Source organism: Mesitornis unicolor, unplaced genomic scaffold (assembly GCF_000695765.1).
Source record: "Mesitornis unicolor isolate BGI_N332 unplaced genomic scaffold, ASM69576v1 scaffold897, whole genome shotgun sequence".
Classification (NCBI taxonomy): Eukaryota; Metazoa; Chordata; class Aves; order Mesitornithiformes; family Mesitornithidae; genus Mesitornis; species Mesitornis unicolor.
The window spans coordinates 60,416-80,698 of record NW_010195513.1 but is presented as its reverse complement, the minus strand read 5'-3'; the positions used below and the strand labels follow the sequence as shown (position 1 = coordinate 80,698).

Below are 20,283 nucleotides of genomic sequence, written 5' to 3'. Positions count from 1 at the left end.
AGTTCTATTTAGCTCAAACCAGGACAGTAAGCTCAGACCATTCTCCAGATAAGTGCATCTATTGGTTGAGCTGGTTGAAGGGACTCTTTAAAGTGATCCTGTAAATATGAAACCAGGCATTACAACTACAGGAAGATATGTCCCATTTACTGAGCTTATAAACACAAGGGAAATGTATTTGATATTTGAGCTGGCAGAACTGTAACTTGAAAGAGAAAGATGCTTTAAGGAAATGGAGAAGAGCCAAGCCCTGGGAGGCAGGTGTGAGTGAGGATTGTACTGAATGGCTATACTTTCTTTCGAACCCAACTCGAGGTGCTGCAGGACATCCAATACACTAATGTATTTTTTCCAGCGTGGTGGAAACTCCACAATCCACCTGTCATTAAAAATAAAGTCAGACTAAACTGTAGGGAATCCTCCCTGACATGGGTGCATTGGGCTGTGAAATAATCTCCCAAGGAACAAGTGAACATCTGGGACATTTAGGTTTTGAATAAATAGAGGACTATAGGATGCCATCAAGAACAATTATGATAAAGACAGGAAGGTAGTTAATCCATTACTATAGGTGATCAGCTGTAGTGCCACCCTTCATTTATAGGAGTCTACTGGCTCAAGTAAGTCAAGAGAACAATGTTATACTGAAACTTTTCCAGAGGTGAACCCAGCATGAAAAGAAGCCACAGAGCCATGGAGACTTCAGGACTTGGGAACTTCCCCTCCCAGTCAGCACCAGTTCTGGTAGAATAACTCAGGTTTCATACAACCTACCCAAGAAGCACCAAACACTCAGCTGACAACCATGCCTTTTCAATGGACCTTACGATTTAAACTGTTGCTCTCAGAAGCCTGAACAAGCTGTCCTCATCAGGAGCAAAAAATCCAACCCTTACAATAGTACCCCTGGATCGGTGCCAGACAGACAGGGAATGAATTGGCTAAAGATCTGATTGCCAACATGATGGATGAATCTTTGTGTACAAGCTTTTTCTATGTCTTCTGTATGTATAGGTGGGTGGGATCAATTGTCCAGTAAAGTCAAAATGATCCTCTCTTAAACACTGAAATAATTCCCTCCAAAGAAATTTGGTTTGGTTATCCTAAAATGTATATGGCTTATCCTCCAGCACTTGGAACAAAAGGATGATTAACTACAGAAATTTATACTGTTTCACCATCAGCTGAATCCCATAGATGAAGATAAAATCTGCCCTTCTAAAGATATTATCTTGCTCTGCTCCATGTTTTTAGACTTGATACAAAAATGATTGGGTGGAAAATGGGAAGGAACCTCCTTCACAAAGCAGGAGGTCACCCCAGTGAATTGTGATGACTCCTGGCTTTAAAATTTTGAAACATTTTAATGCCCTGTGATTGTATTGTGAACTTTCCTTTATGTTTTCAGGAACTATGTTTTGGCTTCTTTGACATTTCCTTACAGCTCGGCAGAGAGATCTTAGACGTGCTCTTCATATGAAATTTAAATGGCATAGCAGGTGTGAACAAAAGGCTGTTAGTAAAAGCTCCTGAGCCCAGAGGGTTGTTTGCCAATGTCTGACTCCAGTGAACAGCCTACTGAAGCACCAGGATCCTCCAGTGCTTTTCAAAGATCTGAAGCACTTGTACACACACACTACATTTTGAAAAATAGTAAGTTTTTGGCTGACTGTATTTAAGGACTGAACAGTAATAACCTGTGGGTATTTTCTACATTTTATTGAGCAATTCTGTACCCACTGGAGTCTTTCCATTGATTTTAATAGACATTGGAGGAAGTTCTTAATAAGGAAGAGTTATGGCTTTCAGTTGGCTGTGGCTTCCCATAGAAACACCTTGCTGATAATGATGTTTTAAATTACTGTCTTGCAAAGAATACTGATGTGCATTTTTTCAAAGTTTCTTCAACAAAGAGTAATTGCTTTGTATACGTCAGTGAACTATAGGAAATACATCTCCAGAACTCTCACTCCAACTGCTGGTTAGTGTTGTTAGCATCATGGCCTTAATAAATACATGTAAAGTTTTAGCACAGTATATGAATTGGATGCTCAAAACTCTGAAAGGTTCAAGTGCTACCAAGGCGGGTAGCTCTACTAATCTTTTGTTCAACCACAGAGGGAAGGACATGATCTGAGATTTCTAAGCTCTGCACTAGTATGGACTCAAAATTTCAAGAGAAAAATTCCCCCATCTATTGACAGGTATTAATTAATGCTACAAATGTCTTTATACATTATAGAAATTAATTAATGCTATAAGTGTCCTTATAAATATAGTACAATGATTGATTCTTAAGTGTTTATAAAGTATTTTGAAGATAAAGCAGAATGCAAATGTTTTATACAGTATGAGTTCTGGGCCTTTCCAATACAAAACAGAACCTGTCAAAATGGATGTTTATACAAAATATGCCATCCAGTCATCTCCAACTAGTGTTATAACTTTTTATTTAACAGTACAGAACATAAAGTCAGTGTTCCCATGGGAGTATGAATACCTCTGTACATGGCATCACACCCTAAAATTTATCCAGGCATTTAACTGACCCTCAGCATCCAATAGAACTTATAACATATCCAGCTCTACATAGAAAATCTATGGCAGAGCCATGGCTTGTGCCTAGCTCTCCAAAACCCAACCTGAGCACTCTCACAGCAGAACTATTTTCCTACTCTCTCTAAACAAACAAACAAACCAAAACAAGCCAACAAAACCCCAAACCAAAACAAACAGCAACTAAAAAGACAAAAAAACCCACCAAGAGAAAAAAGGATATCCAGCTCTACATAGAAAATCTATGGCAGAGCCATGGCTTGTGCCTAGCTCTCCAAAACCCAACCTGAGCACTCTCACAGCAGAACTATTTTCCTACTCTCTCTAAACAAACAAACAAACCAAAACAAGCCAACAAAACCCCAAACCAAAACAAACAGCAACTAAAAAGACAAAAAAACCCACCAAGAGAAAAAAGGAAAAAAAAAAAAAAGAATAAGAAAAAGAAAAAAGTCCAACCCAACCACCTCTGCAGATTTCATGAAATATCTGTTTCTGTGGGTTGTTGTGAAAGAAAGGGAGGACCTGAAAAAAATAAAAGGACATCCCACAGTTTTAGGGAGAAATACAGATTTACTTTGGGAGTGAAAATGACTTGAGATATCTTCAAATTACAAAAAGTGTTTTGAAATATGTTTGGCATATCTCCAATGCATTTTTGACGGCTGGAGACATGTTGGAGAAATTTTTTTAATTAATTTTAAATATCATTCTCTCCCTTTGTGATTTCTTGAGTGGGGTGTACTGTAATTTATTTTTAAATAGGTAATGTATGTTTCTAGATGCTGTTAAAGGAATCCAAACTAATTTTTTTGCACCCTGCCACTGTTCAAAGAAAAGGACATTGAATTCATTTAAATACATTTGTGAAAGATTGATTCCCCCACTGGAATTTGCACATCTACTTTCACTAATTATTCCTGAAGTTTCACCTATCAACTGACAATTTTCTGCAGAAGGAAAGCAAAACAGTTTGACTTTCCCTGACAGCAAAGAGCTTTAATAGAACTAGAATGAAAACTGGCATCTCACACTCCTTACCTCTCTAATGTCTACATTATGAGAAGAAAGAGCACTAATAGCCCCTTTTTATGCAAGCATTAAAACACAGAGTTTAGTCTAAGCAGCCAGCAAAAGAAATCAACAAACCGTTAATTTTAATAATGGTTACCTTGAATTTTTGGTCATTCTTAATATTTATCTTGACAGACTTGTTGTCTGAGTTCCAAATTAATGATAAAGTAGTGGCACTGAACATGTTTGGCCGTTTCTGTTGGAACTGAAATATCAGCTGTCATTTTAAAATACATACAAAATCAAGCATTCTACACTTTTTTTTTCTTAACCACTAATGGGAACCTTTCTAAAAAAGGTACACAGAAAGATACAGTCTGTCAAGCACACAATTTTATTGGCCTGATTTTGGAAAAAGCTTCAAAAAGTTGGAGAACAAACTTAACTGCAATTGCTTTCACTCTCTATATGAAGTCGAATCTAAAAGCAAATTGTTTCTGCAGGAAAATGGGTGTTCATGAAAGAAAAAAGGCACCAGTTAACACTTGCCAATGTATCAGTTACATTGATTCTAATTTCCTACCTTTTTTAAGGCATTGATATTACCCTGCTGCAAGGCATTTTGGTTATCATTATTATTTTACAGTATGAAAGCTTTGATGCATTTGTCACTTAAGTGATTAGCATCTATGGCTTTGTTCCAGGTGTTCCTCACTCTTTCTTAAGAAGGAGCAATGTAAAGATTTCCAGTAATTGGTGGACCTCTTTATTGAAGGTTTTAGAGTTTTAGGTTTGGTTTTGTTGTGTTATGTGTTTGTTTTTTTTTAAATACACGGGACAATTGAGCACAGATGAACAGATTTGAAAAAGCCTAAGCAAGCTGTGGGAAAACTAAGATCTGAAATAAAGAAAGGCCAAAGGGTCATTTTACTGGAAGAGGCAGCCAGACTCTCAGGCTGCACCTGCCAGAGTTTCAGACCAGGGAGGTCTCAGTGTGCCCTCACAACTCCTCATCCCTAGGGACAGTGGGGTTTGAGACCAGGACTCATCTGTGTCATGCCACAGGCACAGATACAAAGGGTTCTCCATTCCATTGTTTGTGCTGTATGGATTTTTTAAAATTATCAGCCATAAAGTTATTTGGTTTCAGGAAAGGGTCTCAGTGCAATTAAATAAAGATTGGTTTTTAAATTAATGCAGAATGCAGTACATGTGACCATAAAAAAATCTGGGAGCAGCTTTAGCAATGTACATTTGCTTCATATCATGCAAAGATAAGCAACCCCCTCCTTTCCAGCCCTTTTTCTTCCTTCCTGAGAGCAGAGTTTTGTCTTTTCCACCACACCTAGTACCATTAATATAAACAAGGTGGTCACCAAAACCATTCTAATGTTCTCAGTGGCATCACACATCCCATCCTCTACCTCGCACAAGAGAGAAACACACTACTTTCAATAGCTGCTGGACAACATATTTTTCCAATCCAACACAGCCTTCACCATCTTTGTGGTAGACTACAGCAAACAGTGAGATCACTAGCAGCATGCAGCACAGTTCCCACTGTGAAAAGCTGTGCCTTTAGAGACTCATTTGGGAAGAGAAAAAGTTCTAGAAAACAAATATATTTCCTTATCGCTTTGGTCAATAAGCCTATCTTCCCAGGTGTGGAGGAGGAAAGAATACAGGGGCTCTTTTCCAGAACAATTCACAAAAAGACTGCAAAACCTCATTTTTTTCTGGCAGAACCCATAAGTAGCATTTATTCTAACTTTTCTAGTGTATATTTTAGCCCTTTCCTATTAAAATACTCAAGCCAAGAGCTTCATCATGTGTTTATTTACCTAATTTTTCTGCTTGTCCGAAGCTAAATATACCTCATTATTTCTCATGCAGAGTGGTAACTTACTGAGCAGCACATAATGCATCCATTTCTTCTTGTAGGCAGCTTTGCAATATGGAACATATGTTACGATACAGCCAAGGCTCTTTCACCTTGTCCTTCTCCACAAACTTCATTTAAATTATCTAAGAATTCAAACAGTCTGTAAGGAAACATCCTGAGGCTCTCACTTTGGAACTCAAGTCTTTCTGCCAGCCCTTCATCTTGTTATCAGTTTATTGCATCTACATTTACTTGACATTCAAGAGCATTTGTGACCCTTGGGCATCTCCTTCAATGTGTTCCTAGCACATGTTCTCCTGGGTGAAGGAGCAGTGCAGCAGTTGGACCCATCTTCCTTCCCCTCACCATACTGCGAGAGACCCCAGGCCAGGGGGTGCTGAGAGCCTGTAGGGCACCACAGCATCCTGGACCTTCTGGTGCTGAGCACATTGTGAGCTCTAACAAACAGCCGGCATGAATAGATAGATACATTTTGAAAAATGAAAGTCTACAGCTCCCTTCACATCTCTGAGGAATGCATTTATAAGGGCTCTTGTAGAATTATGTCAACAAATTAATTCAAACAGACTTCCCACGGCTAGAGGATGAAATCTGAAATCTGCAAAGCCATCACTTACACTAAAGTACATTCTACAGACAACATATTTTGCTCATTTCTTTTTCTATGTTCCGCTCTCTGCTCATCTACAAAACCATCAACAAAGCATGGCTGAAGACAAGATTGCCAAGGAAGATTTAATAAATCATGTAAGAGAAGGTACTCTAAAAAGGAAAAAAAAAGCATCCAATCCAAACACTGAAGATCTTCATAGAAGAGAGAATGAAACAAGATCAAAGCAAGCAGAGTTACAGCAAAAAAACCTAGCTCAAAGACTGAACAAAAATGCTGAAGAAAATTTGCTGATTCCTGTTTTAACACAGTTGAGGATGCTATACACCTTCCTAAAACCTGCAGACAACCAGAGTCCCTTTCTCATCCAAGCCTGCCCTATGATAGGCACTGACCACAAGATCACAATGCTGCTCCCTTGGATTGCCCTCTCTCTTGTTTGGACAGTAGCAAAAAGAGAAATCTACTCAAGAGATGCTTGTAACCTGGGGTGCCTCACCTCATTTTGAGCAGTTATGGTCTTCCCAGAGCACTGTATTTCTGAATTCTGTTGCCAGGCCATGTGTTCTAACCCAGCACCACCATTATGTTATTGGAAGTTGCATAAGGAAAAATAGATTTTTGCCACACTTCCCTTACTAGTTAATGTTTAAGTCTCATTTTAAAATGACTTAATGCAGCACATTTCAGGAACTGCCATGACAGGAAGTCAGTTACACCATATACACCAGAGCACATATGCCCAGATATTCCTATTTCCCTTCCCTTAACACCTAGGATCTTCTATTGAGTGACTTAAACACATCACTAATCAAACCTCTTCCTGTGCTATTTCACATTGCTTTTAAAGTCCACAGACCTTTAAAGAACTGGAAAGGAGAGACTTTCACAGAATTGGAACGAAGTAGCTTTTTTCACCTCCTCTCCACCCCAGAGATGCACTGGAAGGAACAAAAAAACAGTTGCAGTTGTTTCACTTTGTAATTAAGTTATTGTCATCCTGCTTAACACATGCAGCAGACTTTGAATGACAAACAGCAAGAAGCTTGGTTTCAGAGATGCCAAATAATCCTGGCTCAGGTGAGATCAGAAGGTGGGATGTGTTGGTCCAGCCAATTTTTGTAAATTTGAAACTACTCTGTGAAATTTTTTCTGCTGAGATGTTGAAATGCGTTATGGAGATAATACCATGTCCCATCTCTGGCTGCTTAGCTTCAGTCTGTGCTAAGATGTAGAAAAGAAAAGAGTAGGAGAGGAAAAAAAATATCAGTGAAAACAAGAATTAAAACAAACAAAACAAAACAAAACAAAACAAAGAAATAAGATTGAGCAACCCAAGCTATATTTTTGAAAGGTCAGTGTACAATGTTGTTGGGTCTTAGTCATGTACAAAGATCACTGGAAAAAAGAGGAAACACAATCAGTTAAGAGTGTAGTCTTGTCTGAAAAACACAGTCTTGAAAAGAGTGAGTACCTGTCTTCCTTAAATGTTTGTGTGGCCTCTGACAAGTCCAGAATAGACACCTCTCTAGGAAATTCAAGGTAATGAGCAAGATCATTACATCATGATAACGTGATGAGTCTTTGCATGATCATTTATGTGTGTTACTTAAAGACTTAAAAGTGAGGATTTGGAAAATGCAGTCTTTTATGTATATCTCTTCAAAGTAATAGTAACATTTTATTCTCTGCTTTTCCCAGGGCCATCTGCTAATTCAATTTTTATTTTATGCTGGACTATAAACACAGACAACAACTTTCAGGGCATATGCCCCTCCCCCATCCAATTTTTGCAATTTCCCTCAAGCTCTAAATGGTGTAGAACTTGGAAACTATTTCATTTATCAGTTTGGCTTATGTTTTCAAGACACTCAGAATTCTCATCACTTTTAAAAATCTTCCTTTACAGTGGCTTCCCTGAGCCAGCTGTCTCTCAGAGTGCTCTCCCAAAATCTTCTCTTCTTGTCTCCCAGTCTCTAGCGTCACTTTTCTCAGTATACATTTTCTTCTACTAAGAAAGGAAAACCAAAACCAAACCATAATTGTGTTAAAAAACAAGTATCGTAAAGAAGCCTGCGAAGCAGTATTTGGCTTTCCAAATAGAAAGTGGAATAGGGGCTGAGATCATGGCTGTGGAATCATGCCTGAGCTATAACTTACTGTCATATTTACTTTACTTCTTATTTATTGCTTGTCCTCAAAACTAAGATAAGGACTATCTGAATGACCATGTTCAGCACTCCAGCAGTGTTCTCCTTTTCTTGATCAGTAATGACAAATATAGTGTAACAAAAATTGCATCTCGTGAGCTTCAAGGCAGCTAACTGCCAGAGTAAAAAAATCGAGTGGAGATCACAGGACATAAAATGAGGTATGTGAACTGATTCTCAAGTCTCTTGCCTGTTCTAAGCCTGGTTTGGAGGACTTTTTTATTTTTTAAATCTTTCATGATACCTACTTAGATCTCTCCTTTATTGAAGGAGCTGCTCATATTTCTGCCCATGTCTTTCCTTGACACTGTGCCTTGCTCAGCATCTTTCATCCTTGGCAGCCTAAACCATCTGTTCAACCTTGCTTGACCACAAGCATGACATACACAGAGTATTTGAAACTTTTTCACTGACTGGGATGTGCAGAATTTTTATTTCCTTTCAGTTATTTCATAACTATGTTTTTTGGGGAATTTCCCATCTTGTCTAGATTTTTCATACTCTCCATCCTGGCTATTCTTACATGGAAAGCCAGTGCTTTCAAAGTTGTTGCCCAAATAACTAGCAAACAAGTTTCCTGGCTTCATGCTGGTCCTAGTCAGTTCACTGACTATTTCATTCTCTTTCTCTTGCATGAAGTTTATACATCTCCCCGAGCAAAAGCAAAAGGCCTATTCTCTTGGCTTCTGCCCATTGCAGTTCCCTCTCAAATGCACTACAGCATCCATCTTACCTGTACCTGCTACCTTTAATCCCCACGCCCATGAATTTGACGACAGAGACTGCTGCAGGCTGGGACTCTGCTTAAAGGACTATCATCATCTTCGCAAGGGGCTGTGTTAAGCAAGGCTGTTATTTGAAGTAAACAAGTGCCTGAAAGGAAGACATGCTGAAGTAGAAACAAAGCCAACACTTCTTCCCTGTTTTATTTCAAAGAAATTTTTAAAAGCCTTTGCCACAGACAAAACCACACAGCTATTTTCTCACAGTTGTAATTACAGCTCGCTGTCACACTGGCTGAACCAGCTCATTTTGCTGGAGGAGAAATATTAGAAGGATCTATAGTAGGCCTAGTGCTTTTATGCTCCATTTTTATCCTCATCCCTGAAGTTGTTTGACCCATGACCACTACTGCTCATACACTGCCATATTTCTTAATTCAAGGTAAGCTGAAAACCTTGATCATTTCAGGAAATGAAACAAAGCAGCAACCTCTTTATACAGTTTAAACTGCATCATCCAAAACTTCAGTGATATGATTTTGTTCAACAGAAAAGGTTGCAGCAGTGCCACAGCTTCCTAAGTCTACAATTTCTACCTAAGCCAAAAAAATGCATCTACCCCTTCAGCAAGTGGTTTCAAGCATTTTCAGAAAACAGAGGCAATTTTGTGTTGCTAATCTGTATCATCAGCAAGTTTCATAACAACTTCATCCTGAAACCAGGGAAAAAGGCTACAGTACTAGGTCCTGTGCTGAAGACAGCTTGGACTGTGGCTCCAGATGGGCTATTTATTGTGCCCACTCATGAATACAGCAAGTGAATCAGAAAGAGTCATAAAGCACGACTAGCAAGACTTAAATGAACTGGGATTTCACTTGCTAGGACTTAAATCTACATGCACAACTTGTAGCAAAACAAATGTCTTTCAAAACTTTTCTGAAACTTATCAGAGTTTGGCTTTATAGGCACTACAAAAACCAACTCACTGGTTACCTTGAGAGAGAAACTCTAAAGATACCATAATCTCTGTTTTCATGTTTGCTATCAGAGTGCAGAAAGACAGTAACAGACTCGACAAAACACTGCGTCATTTCAGTTACTTATGCTACAAAAGGTTAGTTACACAAAAGAAAGGCAAAAGTTTTCCACTGTGAAATGGAAAGAGCTCACACTGGTTTGCACCTGGCAGGAAAACACACACATATTATCACAATCTGGAGGTACTGTGTTTTGCCAGATGCCATTTTGTGTTTATTATCAAAAAGCTCCAGAGTATTCCAGGGCTAGCAGAAAGATCACGTTTTGGTTCCACGTCTAGAAGAGGGGTTTTGTTGTTTTGTTTTGTTTTTTTTTTTTAACATAGTCTTCATTTTTTCTGCTTACTTACTGAGTATGTGAAAAATCTCTGAGCATATGGGGAATTCAAATTTATCTTGTTATAATTTGTGAAGTCAGGACTATTTTCTGATCCAGATGGAAGCTAGAAGGGATTACAAAAGACTATTGAAATCAAGCTTTTGTATCTCAACAAGGCACAAAAACATCTGTTCTTTGTTGGCCAAGACAGTTAATAAACATTATTATTAGGTAAGCATCCTATTGTGCCTGTCATCATACATGTCAATCTTTGCATAAAATAGGAGTCTAAACCTAACAGCAGGGAAAGAATTAATTTCTGAGAAGCGTGGGCCAAAATAACATTTATGCCTGTCAAATACCAACACACATCATTCTTTTACTCAAGCTTAAAGACAAAGCATCCAGCAAGCTTAAAATAATTTAGAAACATTTCATCTATATTGCCAGCATCTCACATTTTGTTCAGACAGAGCCTCTAGTTAAAAAAATAATATTCAAGGTTTTGCTGCATAAAGTTGAAGGGAAATTTATAGGACTAAAACTCTGCATATTCTGAAAGCCTCATCCTCAGCACATTATTTAACCTCAGAAGGTAAAGACATAAGTGAATATTCACAGATACCCTTGACTATCCTGGATCTGCAGAGGCTACAAGACCTTTGACTGTTTAACAAAGGAAGAGCACGGGCAATAAACCACCACAAAGGGTCTTTTGTGAGATTAGGATCACTCAACTCAATTCAGACTGAATGGCTACGACACAGGAAAGTACAGCAGAAAATTAGTTACTTTTCAGTGTAGAGCGCTATCAAAGCAGCTTTTACATTTATTTCAGATCTTCTGACACAGCAGCACGAATGAAGCTTAAAAGAGGCCCTCTATACAGTCGTTTGTCAGTCCAGGTGGCCTGGCCACGCAATGATTCTGCAACGTTTTTTTCTCTGACTGCTCCTTCCTTGTCCTTTAACATTTCAATTCACATTGGAGGCTCAATGACATAGCACTTGCCTACCATTGCTTCCCCAGTTTGCTTTTTTAGACCTTTGATTTTGGAAATTGTTAACTCATTTGAAATAGCACACTCCTGCTGTAGCATTTCGTTGACCAATTGGGGTCTGATCGCTCCAGACCTGGAAAAAATTTCAAAAACTGGGTCTCTTCACACCTGGTTCTGCTGGAGCTGGGTCACTATGAGTAGAGGAGGCAGATTCAGAGGGCAAAAAAACCCAAACGCTGCCTCTCTCTTTACAGGGTGCTGAGTACTGAGGTTTAGTAGCTCTTGTTTTAGCAAACTTTGATCTCTAACACTGCTTTAGACACTGCCAAGTATTTAAGGTACTTGAGGCCTGATATGGTCCTTCAGTGCTGAATCCTAAGGTCTAGTTATTTAGGGAAAATTCAGATAGTTTGAACACATCTTTAAGTTATCTCTTTAGCTTTTGTTTTATAGAAAATGAACCAAAGCCATGAAGGTGAAACTCAGACCTCCTTCCACTAGCAACTATGAGTCTAGAACACTGGAGTCATCACTTAGTCTTAGAGCAAAGAATACCTTCTTGCATAGAGTAATTTTGGGAACTTGTACACTCCTTTGGTCCCTTTTGTTGTGTGACATTAGATTCGTTTAAATGTCATTCATTTCAAATTTGAATCACCTCGCTCCTCCACAGATGAACCCTTTCATGCCTCTTCTTTGTATTCTCACTTGATGTCCATTTGCTCTCTCCGCATTTACTGCTTGTGTCAGTCCTGCCTTCACTTCATGCCGCTGAGGAAAGCAAAGCCCACATACCATGCAGACTGAAGCCACTTGACCAAATCTGTGCTAGTATTTCAGCAAGGGCAGTAGCCAGCAGAAAGAGTTTGAGGAGTCCTGAAAACTATGGACTTTTCCAGGACAGGACCTGCCATCACATTGAGATACCGCTGCTGGTGGCTGCTTCAGGGAGTAAAATATTTCCCTCTTCAAGTGCCCAAGGCCAGAAATATTTCTCTCCCTCCACCACACACTCTCTTTATAAGCAGTACTTGTTCTCCCTCTGCGGCAGGTTTTCATAGTCCCCCCCAATTCTCTTTCGTCTTGCACAGGTGTAAGAAAACGATCCTGGAGCAGCATCTATTTGGGGGAACAGAGCTGCCACAATGAAAGCAAACTGTCTTTTCCTGATTTTGTACTTAAAAGCTGATTTTAATATTGTCTTTTGCCTAAGAGACCCTTAAGATATACCATTACTGGAGAATGTTATTTCTACTCTGCTTCTCACACACTGTATTCTCTCTGCATACTTTTCCCTGGTCTTGCAAGGAAGAACTTCCCACAAGTTTTTCAATCATGAGCTTTTGCAAAAAGCTCATTAGGTCACTGCAGTCAGCTACAGTTAGAAATTTCATGACTCTCAGAGTACTTGAACAACACAGGCAGAGTTCTCATTTACAGAACAATCACCAGCAGCTGCAATACCTTCTAGCTGAGGGGGATGCTCCCATGGAGGACTCCTGTGCAGGCACAGTGTGTTGTGATGCCAGGATTCATACTGTCATTGACACCAGTCATGCTTAATGAACAGGGAAAACTGGACACAGAGATCTCACCAAGGATGAGATCAGGCTCATCAGTACCAACGTACTGATGGGGACGGACCCCACTGTCCCCAACACAGCAACTCTCCTTAAATATAACTTCATTTAACCTAATGGTAATGCTACACGTTTGATCAAGAAAGAAAGGAAAAAAACCAACACATAAAAATCACTCTGATCAGTATGGAATGTGGCTTTCGTATTCCACAACCCTAAGAGCTACTCCTCTCATCTGTCAAAAAATTAATCTAGACTTCTCAACACCCTTTATGAACAACAGAGGATGGTTCTTCCAGAGTCCAATTCCTTTAGTCTCAGGCAAGTCTACCAAGCAAGATGCATCAGTCTGTGGAGATAGTGTGTTTCCCACACAATATATGACCAGACCACTAGCTTTAGATGATACATCCAGCACTTTTGACTGCCAAAGTTAGCTGAACACCATGGCCTCACAGAGGATGCTGGGAATGTTGCAGTCCTGTTGCACGCAGTTTATAATCCCCTTCCCAATGAGGCAAAATAAAAATGAGCAATTTTGAGTGTTAAGAACCATGCTGGTTTTAGCTGTGATAAGAGCAAATTTTCTTTTTAGTAGCTAGAAAGAGACTATGTTTTGGATATGTGCTGAGAATAATGTGATAAGACACTGATGTTTTAGTTCTAACCCAGCAATGTTCACACTAAGCCAAAGAATTTTTCAGTTTCTTATACTGTCCCTGTCACACAGCCAGGACAGCTGATTCAAACTGGTCAAAGAGCCATAAGACATCATACTCTGTATATAAGCTGGGAGGAGTTGGCCAGGGGGGCAATTCCAGCTCAGGGACTGGCTGCACATTGGTTTGTGTTTGCATTACTTGTTTTTCTTGAGTTTGTTTTCTCTTTTTTTTTTTCTGTCTTCATTATAATTACAATTATAATTACTATTATTATTATTATTTTAAAATATTTCAATCATTAAACTGTTCTTATCTCAACTCACAAGTTTTCTTACCTTTTACTTTTGATTCTCTTCCCCATCCCACTGGAGGGGAGGGGGACTGGGTGGTTGCATGGTGCTTAGTTGCTGTCTGGGGCTAAACCACATGAAGAACCCAGAACCCAGTGAATATTTTCAAACCTGATTTGTTTACCTTGCTGTTCACAGGTAGGAATTAACAATAGGTGACAAAAGAAAAACTACTTTTTTAAGATCTGGAAGAGGTGGAGCAATGCAATACAGATGGAGGCACAGAAAATAATCTGAAAAACAGAATCTCTCTAAACATTTCTCTGCTATTTATAGTGTTGGATGGGTAATTCTATGTGTATAAAATAAAGGACAAAACTTAGGCCACACAAATGACATGGAGACTTCTCAAGTACTCCCTGAAACAGTGGAGTGAAAAATAATTTCCTTTTGAGATTTTTCTTATCCAAATATGTCCATCTTCTGGACAAGAATGACTCCTTAACAAGGACAGTAAGAGAGAGGGTATCAAAACAGGAAGTAATATAAAATAATCTTTAAATAAAAGTTTAATTCACTCTTACTTTACAGAATATTTAAAAGCACCGTATCATTTTACTGTTAGTTCTAAAAAAGACCAACAAGAGACTGGAATGATTTTCGATGGTAAAATATAGGAAACTTTGTGAACAAATGGATACAAACTAAGCGAAAGCACAGTAATATTTTGTACACCACAACTATAATCAGAATCTAGCATTGATTTATTCAAATTTTGCTTTCTTGGAAGCAAAGCTTACATGTTCATAAACATCAAAATAAATGTTCCTTAATTTAACAATTTGCCAAACAAATACTTTTTTTTTTTTTACCCTGTAGGGCATATGCAGAGGCATCTATTTGTGTTGTAGTTCTCCTGTCGCCCTGTGCTTCAATATTTTTTTAAACAATTGCTTCCTTTACAATTTTAATGATGCTTAAAAATTTCTTCCAATATTGTGCAAGTCCTAGGCAAGGCCATTTTGATGTGTGCCCTTCCTTACATGATTTTTTGATCAGTACTTAACTAATGCAACTGTGAAAAACTATACATTTTCAGGAAAATGTTTTGATTTTGGTCCTGTAGTTAAAGACCTTCTATAACTGAGTTGTTTACATGGATTTGAATCACAAGCATGTACACAACAAAACCACTATACCAATGTTTCTTGGCCTATGCATAAAAAGTATGTCTCCTACTTACACTAAAACATACAAAAAATAAACTACAAAAATTGTTTACACTTGATTTCAGCAAAAAAAGCTTTCTTCAAGAAAAATGATTCTTCTTTTTTCAGCCATCAAAAAAGGAATGCAAGTAAACAATAAATACATGTGCTTTCTCCATATAGACATATTTACACTTGAGTCTTTGGCTTATGTTTAAGTTTCTTTATAAAGATCTTTATGTGATCCAGCCATCATTGCACATTAAAACAAAATAAGCCAGGTTTTGTTTTTTTTACTATATATAATATATATACGCAACACTTGAAACTTATAAAGAATGAACCTTACTATCAATTTGCACTGTTATTGTACTTTACCAATGTATCAAAAGAAAAAAAAAAGAAAAAATTAATACCACATAGGAAATATTGATACATGCAACAGATGGTTGCTCTACTGTAATTGAGAGACAGCTGCATATACAAACACTGAAAAGTCCTAATTTGCGCAAATCTCTTCTGACTCTGTTTTTCATTAAATGGTATTGATGTGGCACTAAATGTTGATACTGTATACAAGCATAGAAACAGATTGAGTTCTTTTATTAAGATACACAACTTCATAAGAAAAATACTTTGCATTTAAAATTTAAAATCCCTCCCACCCCCCTCTTCCCTTAAAATCTTTCTTCACAGGATCAAGAACTGTTGTCAAAACAGCTTATTGAGATTCATGTATTTGGTGAACTTTGTCACATCCATTCAGACTAAGAGGATTCCAGGTACTCCAGCGCAACATCGTAGCAGAAACGATACTGCTCCTTTAAGGGGAAAGAAAGAAAGAAAGAAAGAAAGAAAGAACTTAAGTAAGAAAGAAAGAAAGAAAGAAAGAAAGAAAGAAAGAAAGAAAGAAAGAAAGAAAGAAAGAAAGAAAGAAAGAAAGAAAGAAAGAAAGAAAGAAAGAAAGAAAGAAAAAAAGAGTAGTAGTTAAATTATGATTCTGAAGTCTTAGTAGCAATAGCTACAAACAAGAATAGTCTTTGCTAACTACTATACAGTTTTAACTTCAGGCCTGACATGCTTGAGTTTTCTTTTAAAAAAAAAAAATTCCTATTACATAAGTATATTACAGCTCTGATTTAAAAACTCACCCTAACCAACAACTGCAAAAAAAACTTAATCTTGGAATGCAATGATTTGCTTCTCTGATTTTTTCAGCTTCTGAACTGGTTTATCAAACGTGAAAAGTTCTCCTATCAGTCAGAGCACTCTTGCAGTGAAAGCACCTCAACTCTGATATACCATTTATGTTTAACTTAGCTGATACTGAGCAGTTAAGCAGTGCTTGCTGCGCTGGACAGCCAGGGAATGGCTAGGGAATACTGAGCTGTAACACAAAGCTGCTCTGGGCCTGCAGCCCGTTTGTACAGTTGTGTTGATATAAAGTCCAAGAGATCTGATGCACACTTAAAAAGAGTAGTTAAGTCTCAAGATTTCATTGTGGTTAGCATTCCTTTTTAACAAGGCAGCTGTTCAGAGCCCGTACTGGGGGAGAGGAGGGAGGAAGGAGAGAAGAGATGGCAATAAGGAGAAGAAAATATGAGGAAATGAATTCAATCTCTATTGTCCTTGCAACCTAACAAAACAAATCTGCTTTTGTGATTTATGTTTGTTTGCAAAGGAAGCTGGTGTGATCCATTAGCAGGAAGTGGTGGGGATATCTTAAAGGCTTTATTGCACTGCTCATTTTTGTTATCTGATCGTGTTGCTGAATGCAGGGCACATGACAGTGTTATACATTGCTTTTCCTGGTTTGTTTTCTAACTAACAACTTAACAGCTACTGCTGTTCAAGAGTTCTGAATAAAAACCCACACAACAGAAACACGTAACTATGGAAATTCAGTAACTGCAGATAAAAACAACAATGGAATTCAGGACTATTTTGAAATGAAATATAAGTTTACAGACTATTTATCAGAAACGCACACAATCTACCTTAGCTTCCCTTTACAGTGACACAAGTAATTTTCCATGTGGTCTGACCTGTTTTTTTCACAGCAGTGAACTGAAATCCAGGCAGCAATTCAATATGTTGTGTCTCAGACATCTATGGCACTGCAGACTGCAAAGTATTTGCTGCAAAACCAGCAATACCTAGCCCAACATCACTCTTGCTACAGGATGCTATATCTGTTAGCATTTTAACCATCTTCTTAATTTATGTGCTGGCAAAGGATGGAAGTGATGTACAATAATTAAGCAAATCATGCCACCAGAGCTACTTGATACTAAGCAAACACTGACACCTGGAAAAAAGGGCAATATGGGAAGAGGCAGCTACAGCCATTTTGCTCAATATGCAAGTTCACAAGGTCAAAAGCAATTTTCCCTATGCATAAACTGCAAAATGTTTTTAATTTCAATTGGCATCCCTGATTTTTATGCTGTAGACAGCCATCTGGCTGAAAAATGACACTGGCTGCTGGCAGTGTGAGAGTCAAATGGCAGAAACTCCCAAACACTGTCTAGCTGCTTTCACATTCACCTACAGGAAGGAAAAACATCCACTTGAGAACATTTTTTTAAAGACTTCCAACAATGTTCAGTTTTCATGACTGAAGGGATCGCATGGATGGATATGCACTCATACCATACACATAAAGATGGACCAGAAGAGTGAAGCTTATTTTAAGTTCTGGCAATGTACATACAAATATTTAGTCTTGTGATTTTGCTAATTCAGGCCCATATAGTTTATATTATTTTATTGTTTATATTGTTCATTATTTAGGTTAACTGTTGGACTCAATGATTTTAAGGTTTTTTCCCAACCTAAATGATTCTATGATTCTATATATTCATTTGCAACATACTAGATCAAAGTCTTTGATTTTAAAGCTCTTAGATATCACTTTGACTACTACATATCTGAGTAACAAACACTATCATTATTTGATACAGCTTTCAAAGCAGCAATTGTTATTAAGAAGCAAAATGCTCACATCTTCAGCTACTAATCTGGACTTCACAGTTTACTCCTACGAAGAAGAAACGTCTTGCTCCATGAAATTTCAAGGCTGTTTGTGTGAGCACGACCCGCTGCAACTTCTCTTCAAGTAGACCAGGTTATTTTGGGAGATTAAAGTGCATTCTGTTAACTCAGACTGTTTTCCGTGAAAAGCACAGTACTACTACAAGAAAAGTAGTGTAAAATGTTTAGCCTGGCCTCTCACGATACTGACTTATCTGTACACTCAAGAAGCATATTTCTTCTTGCAGCCCAAGGGATATAGCTCTGTTTCATAGGCACAGGACTGAGAACATGGCTCACACAACAGGAGAGCCTCTGGCTCCCCGGTTGTTTGCCGTAACCCTGATGGGCTGGTACTTACCGGAGTTTCTACCATGTTGGGCTTACTGTTCCGCAAAGTCTTCACAGCGTGGAAAACGTCCACCACGTTCTGCCTTTTTACCATTTCAACCACAATGCCGATGGCACAGAACATCCCGCTACGGCCACCGCCATTTCTGGACACAAGGAAAAGAGCTGGTTAAATGTCACTATGGCATGAGAATCCCGAACACATTTCTATTCTTTCACTCTTTAAGCACGAGTGATTCATGAGTCTACAGGGAGACCAGGCTTTAGCAATCTTCTTGAAGCTCCAGTGGGTTTGGCCCAAGACATTTGCTGTTTCTGACCTTCCTTTCAATTACTTCTTTTGAAATCTGCCCTTACAGCCCACCATGCAGCCCAGCTATGCTATAGCCTAATTTACATAGGCATTAGAAATAAAAAACTAAGTTCAATGGCAAGTACAACATTTTCCCTTTAGTTCTGGAAAAAGACTCACTTACATTATCCTACTGTACAAGGGTTATCTAGCCAGAGTAATGCCAACGCATCACTGATTCGATACCTTGTTGACCTTTGGGGATACTCCTGAACTATTTTAATCTTCATTTCAAATAAATTAAGGTAGGTACTTCTTCTTATTAAGTTTAGATTAGCCAGAAGAATCCAGGGATAATGAGGAGGGGTGGGCAGAAAAAGGCCACAAGTTAATTCTGAAGACTTAAACTGAAGCCTTTTTTTAAAGTAAGAAGAAACGCATAATTCAATTTCTCAGTTTCAAACTTTATATTTAAATAAGGTAAGAGAGAAACTGCTCATTCTCTGCTTAAGGAGAAAAAGCTGCTGCCTTTTCAAAGCCCCCAGACCAGCTCCCATTTAAATATCAGGCTCAGATAAGCAGTCAGTGGTCATTTACCAACAATAGTTTTAGGATCACATACTGTATTATACAACTTTTCTCTGATTCCATATACTCATAGCTCTCAGACTAAAACCCTCAAAATATAGTAGGCCTTCTGGAAAAAATGCAACCCACTATATACAAGGGATACACAAAAAATAACCATTTGGCACTCAGCATAAAAGCCTTTCTTACTGAAACAGTACAGAAGAAATCGATCTGTACACACTTTGTACCTGAAAAAGACGCTATTATGTACAGCAGGAGACGAGACACAATATCACTGTAGTATTATGTCCAAAATACTCATTCCCATGGTACCTTGACCTGACACAGACAAATCTGGAAGTTGACCAAAAGCCAACCTACAGTACCAGTGGTTTTGTCTTATTATTTTTTTAATAAAAGAAACAGATGCATGTGCAAAAGAATGTATCCATAAGAATACTGCTTGAGCTTAAAACAAGAACTAATTTATAAGCAGTAATTTGACTTTCTCTCAATTACTCACAGGCAATGGATGATGGTCCGGCCCTCCCCTTCTTCACATTCCTCTTGCCATTTTTCAACCTGAAGAATTAACTTCAAGAAGGATCTCTTGGAAGCTGGTACATCTCTGTGAGAAGCCCATCCCAAATACTGGAATTGCTGCACCATCAGATAGCCCTCTTGTGGCTGAGGAAAACCAAAGAGCTTTAGGTCAATATGGCATCTTTACATCCTGGTTTAGAAAACTAAAATATAAAACTAACATGAAGCCTAAGTGTATGGTAGGGTCTCCATTAATTCGTAACACTTGAGCTCAAGAAACATGTCAAAAAATGAAGAAAAGGGAAGTACATTGAAGACATCACAGTTTACCAAACCATAGTTTACCAATCACTAATGAAACCTAGCCTTACTTCTTCTAAATG

General features: G+C 38.2%; 1 protein-coding gene across 1 annotated transcript in view; it reads right to left on the bottom strand.

The window, feature by feature from the left end:
• Window positions 1-15,435: 15,435 nt before the first annotated feature.
• The window catches only part of PTPRK (protein tyrosine phosphatase, receptor type, K), a gene marked incomplete at its 5' end in the record, with an annotated part of 36,738 nt that continues 31,890 nt past the window's right edge, over window positions 15,436-20,283 (bottom strand). The window contains 3 exons of the mRNA XM_010188127.1: window positions 15,436-15,932; window positions 18,506-18,641; window positions 19,881-20,044. Of these exons, the coding sequence (XP_010186429.1) occupies window positions 15,879-15,932; window positions 18,506-18,641; window positions 19,881-20,044 (354 nt within the window). The remainder of the gene's footprint in view (window positions 15,933-18,505; window positions 18,642-19,880; window positions 20,045-20,283) is intronic.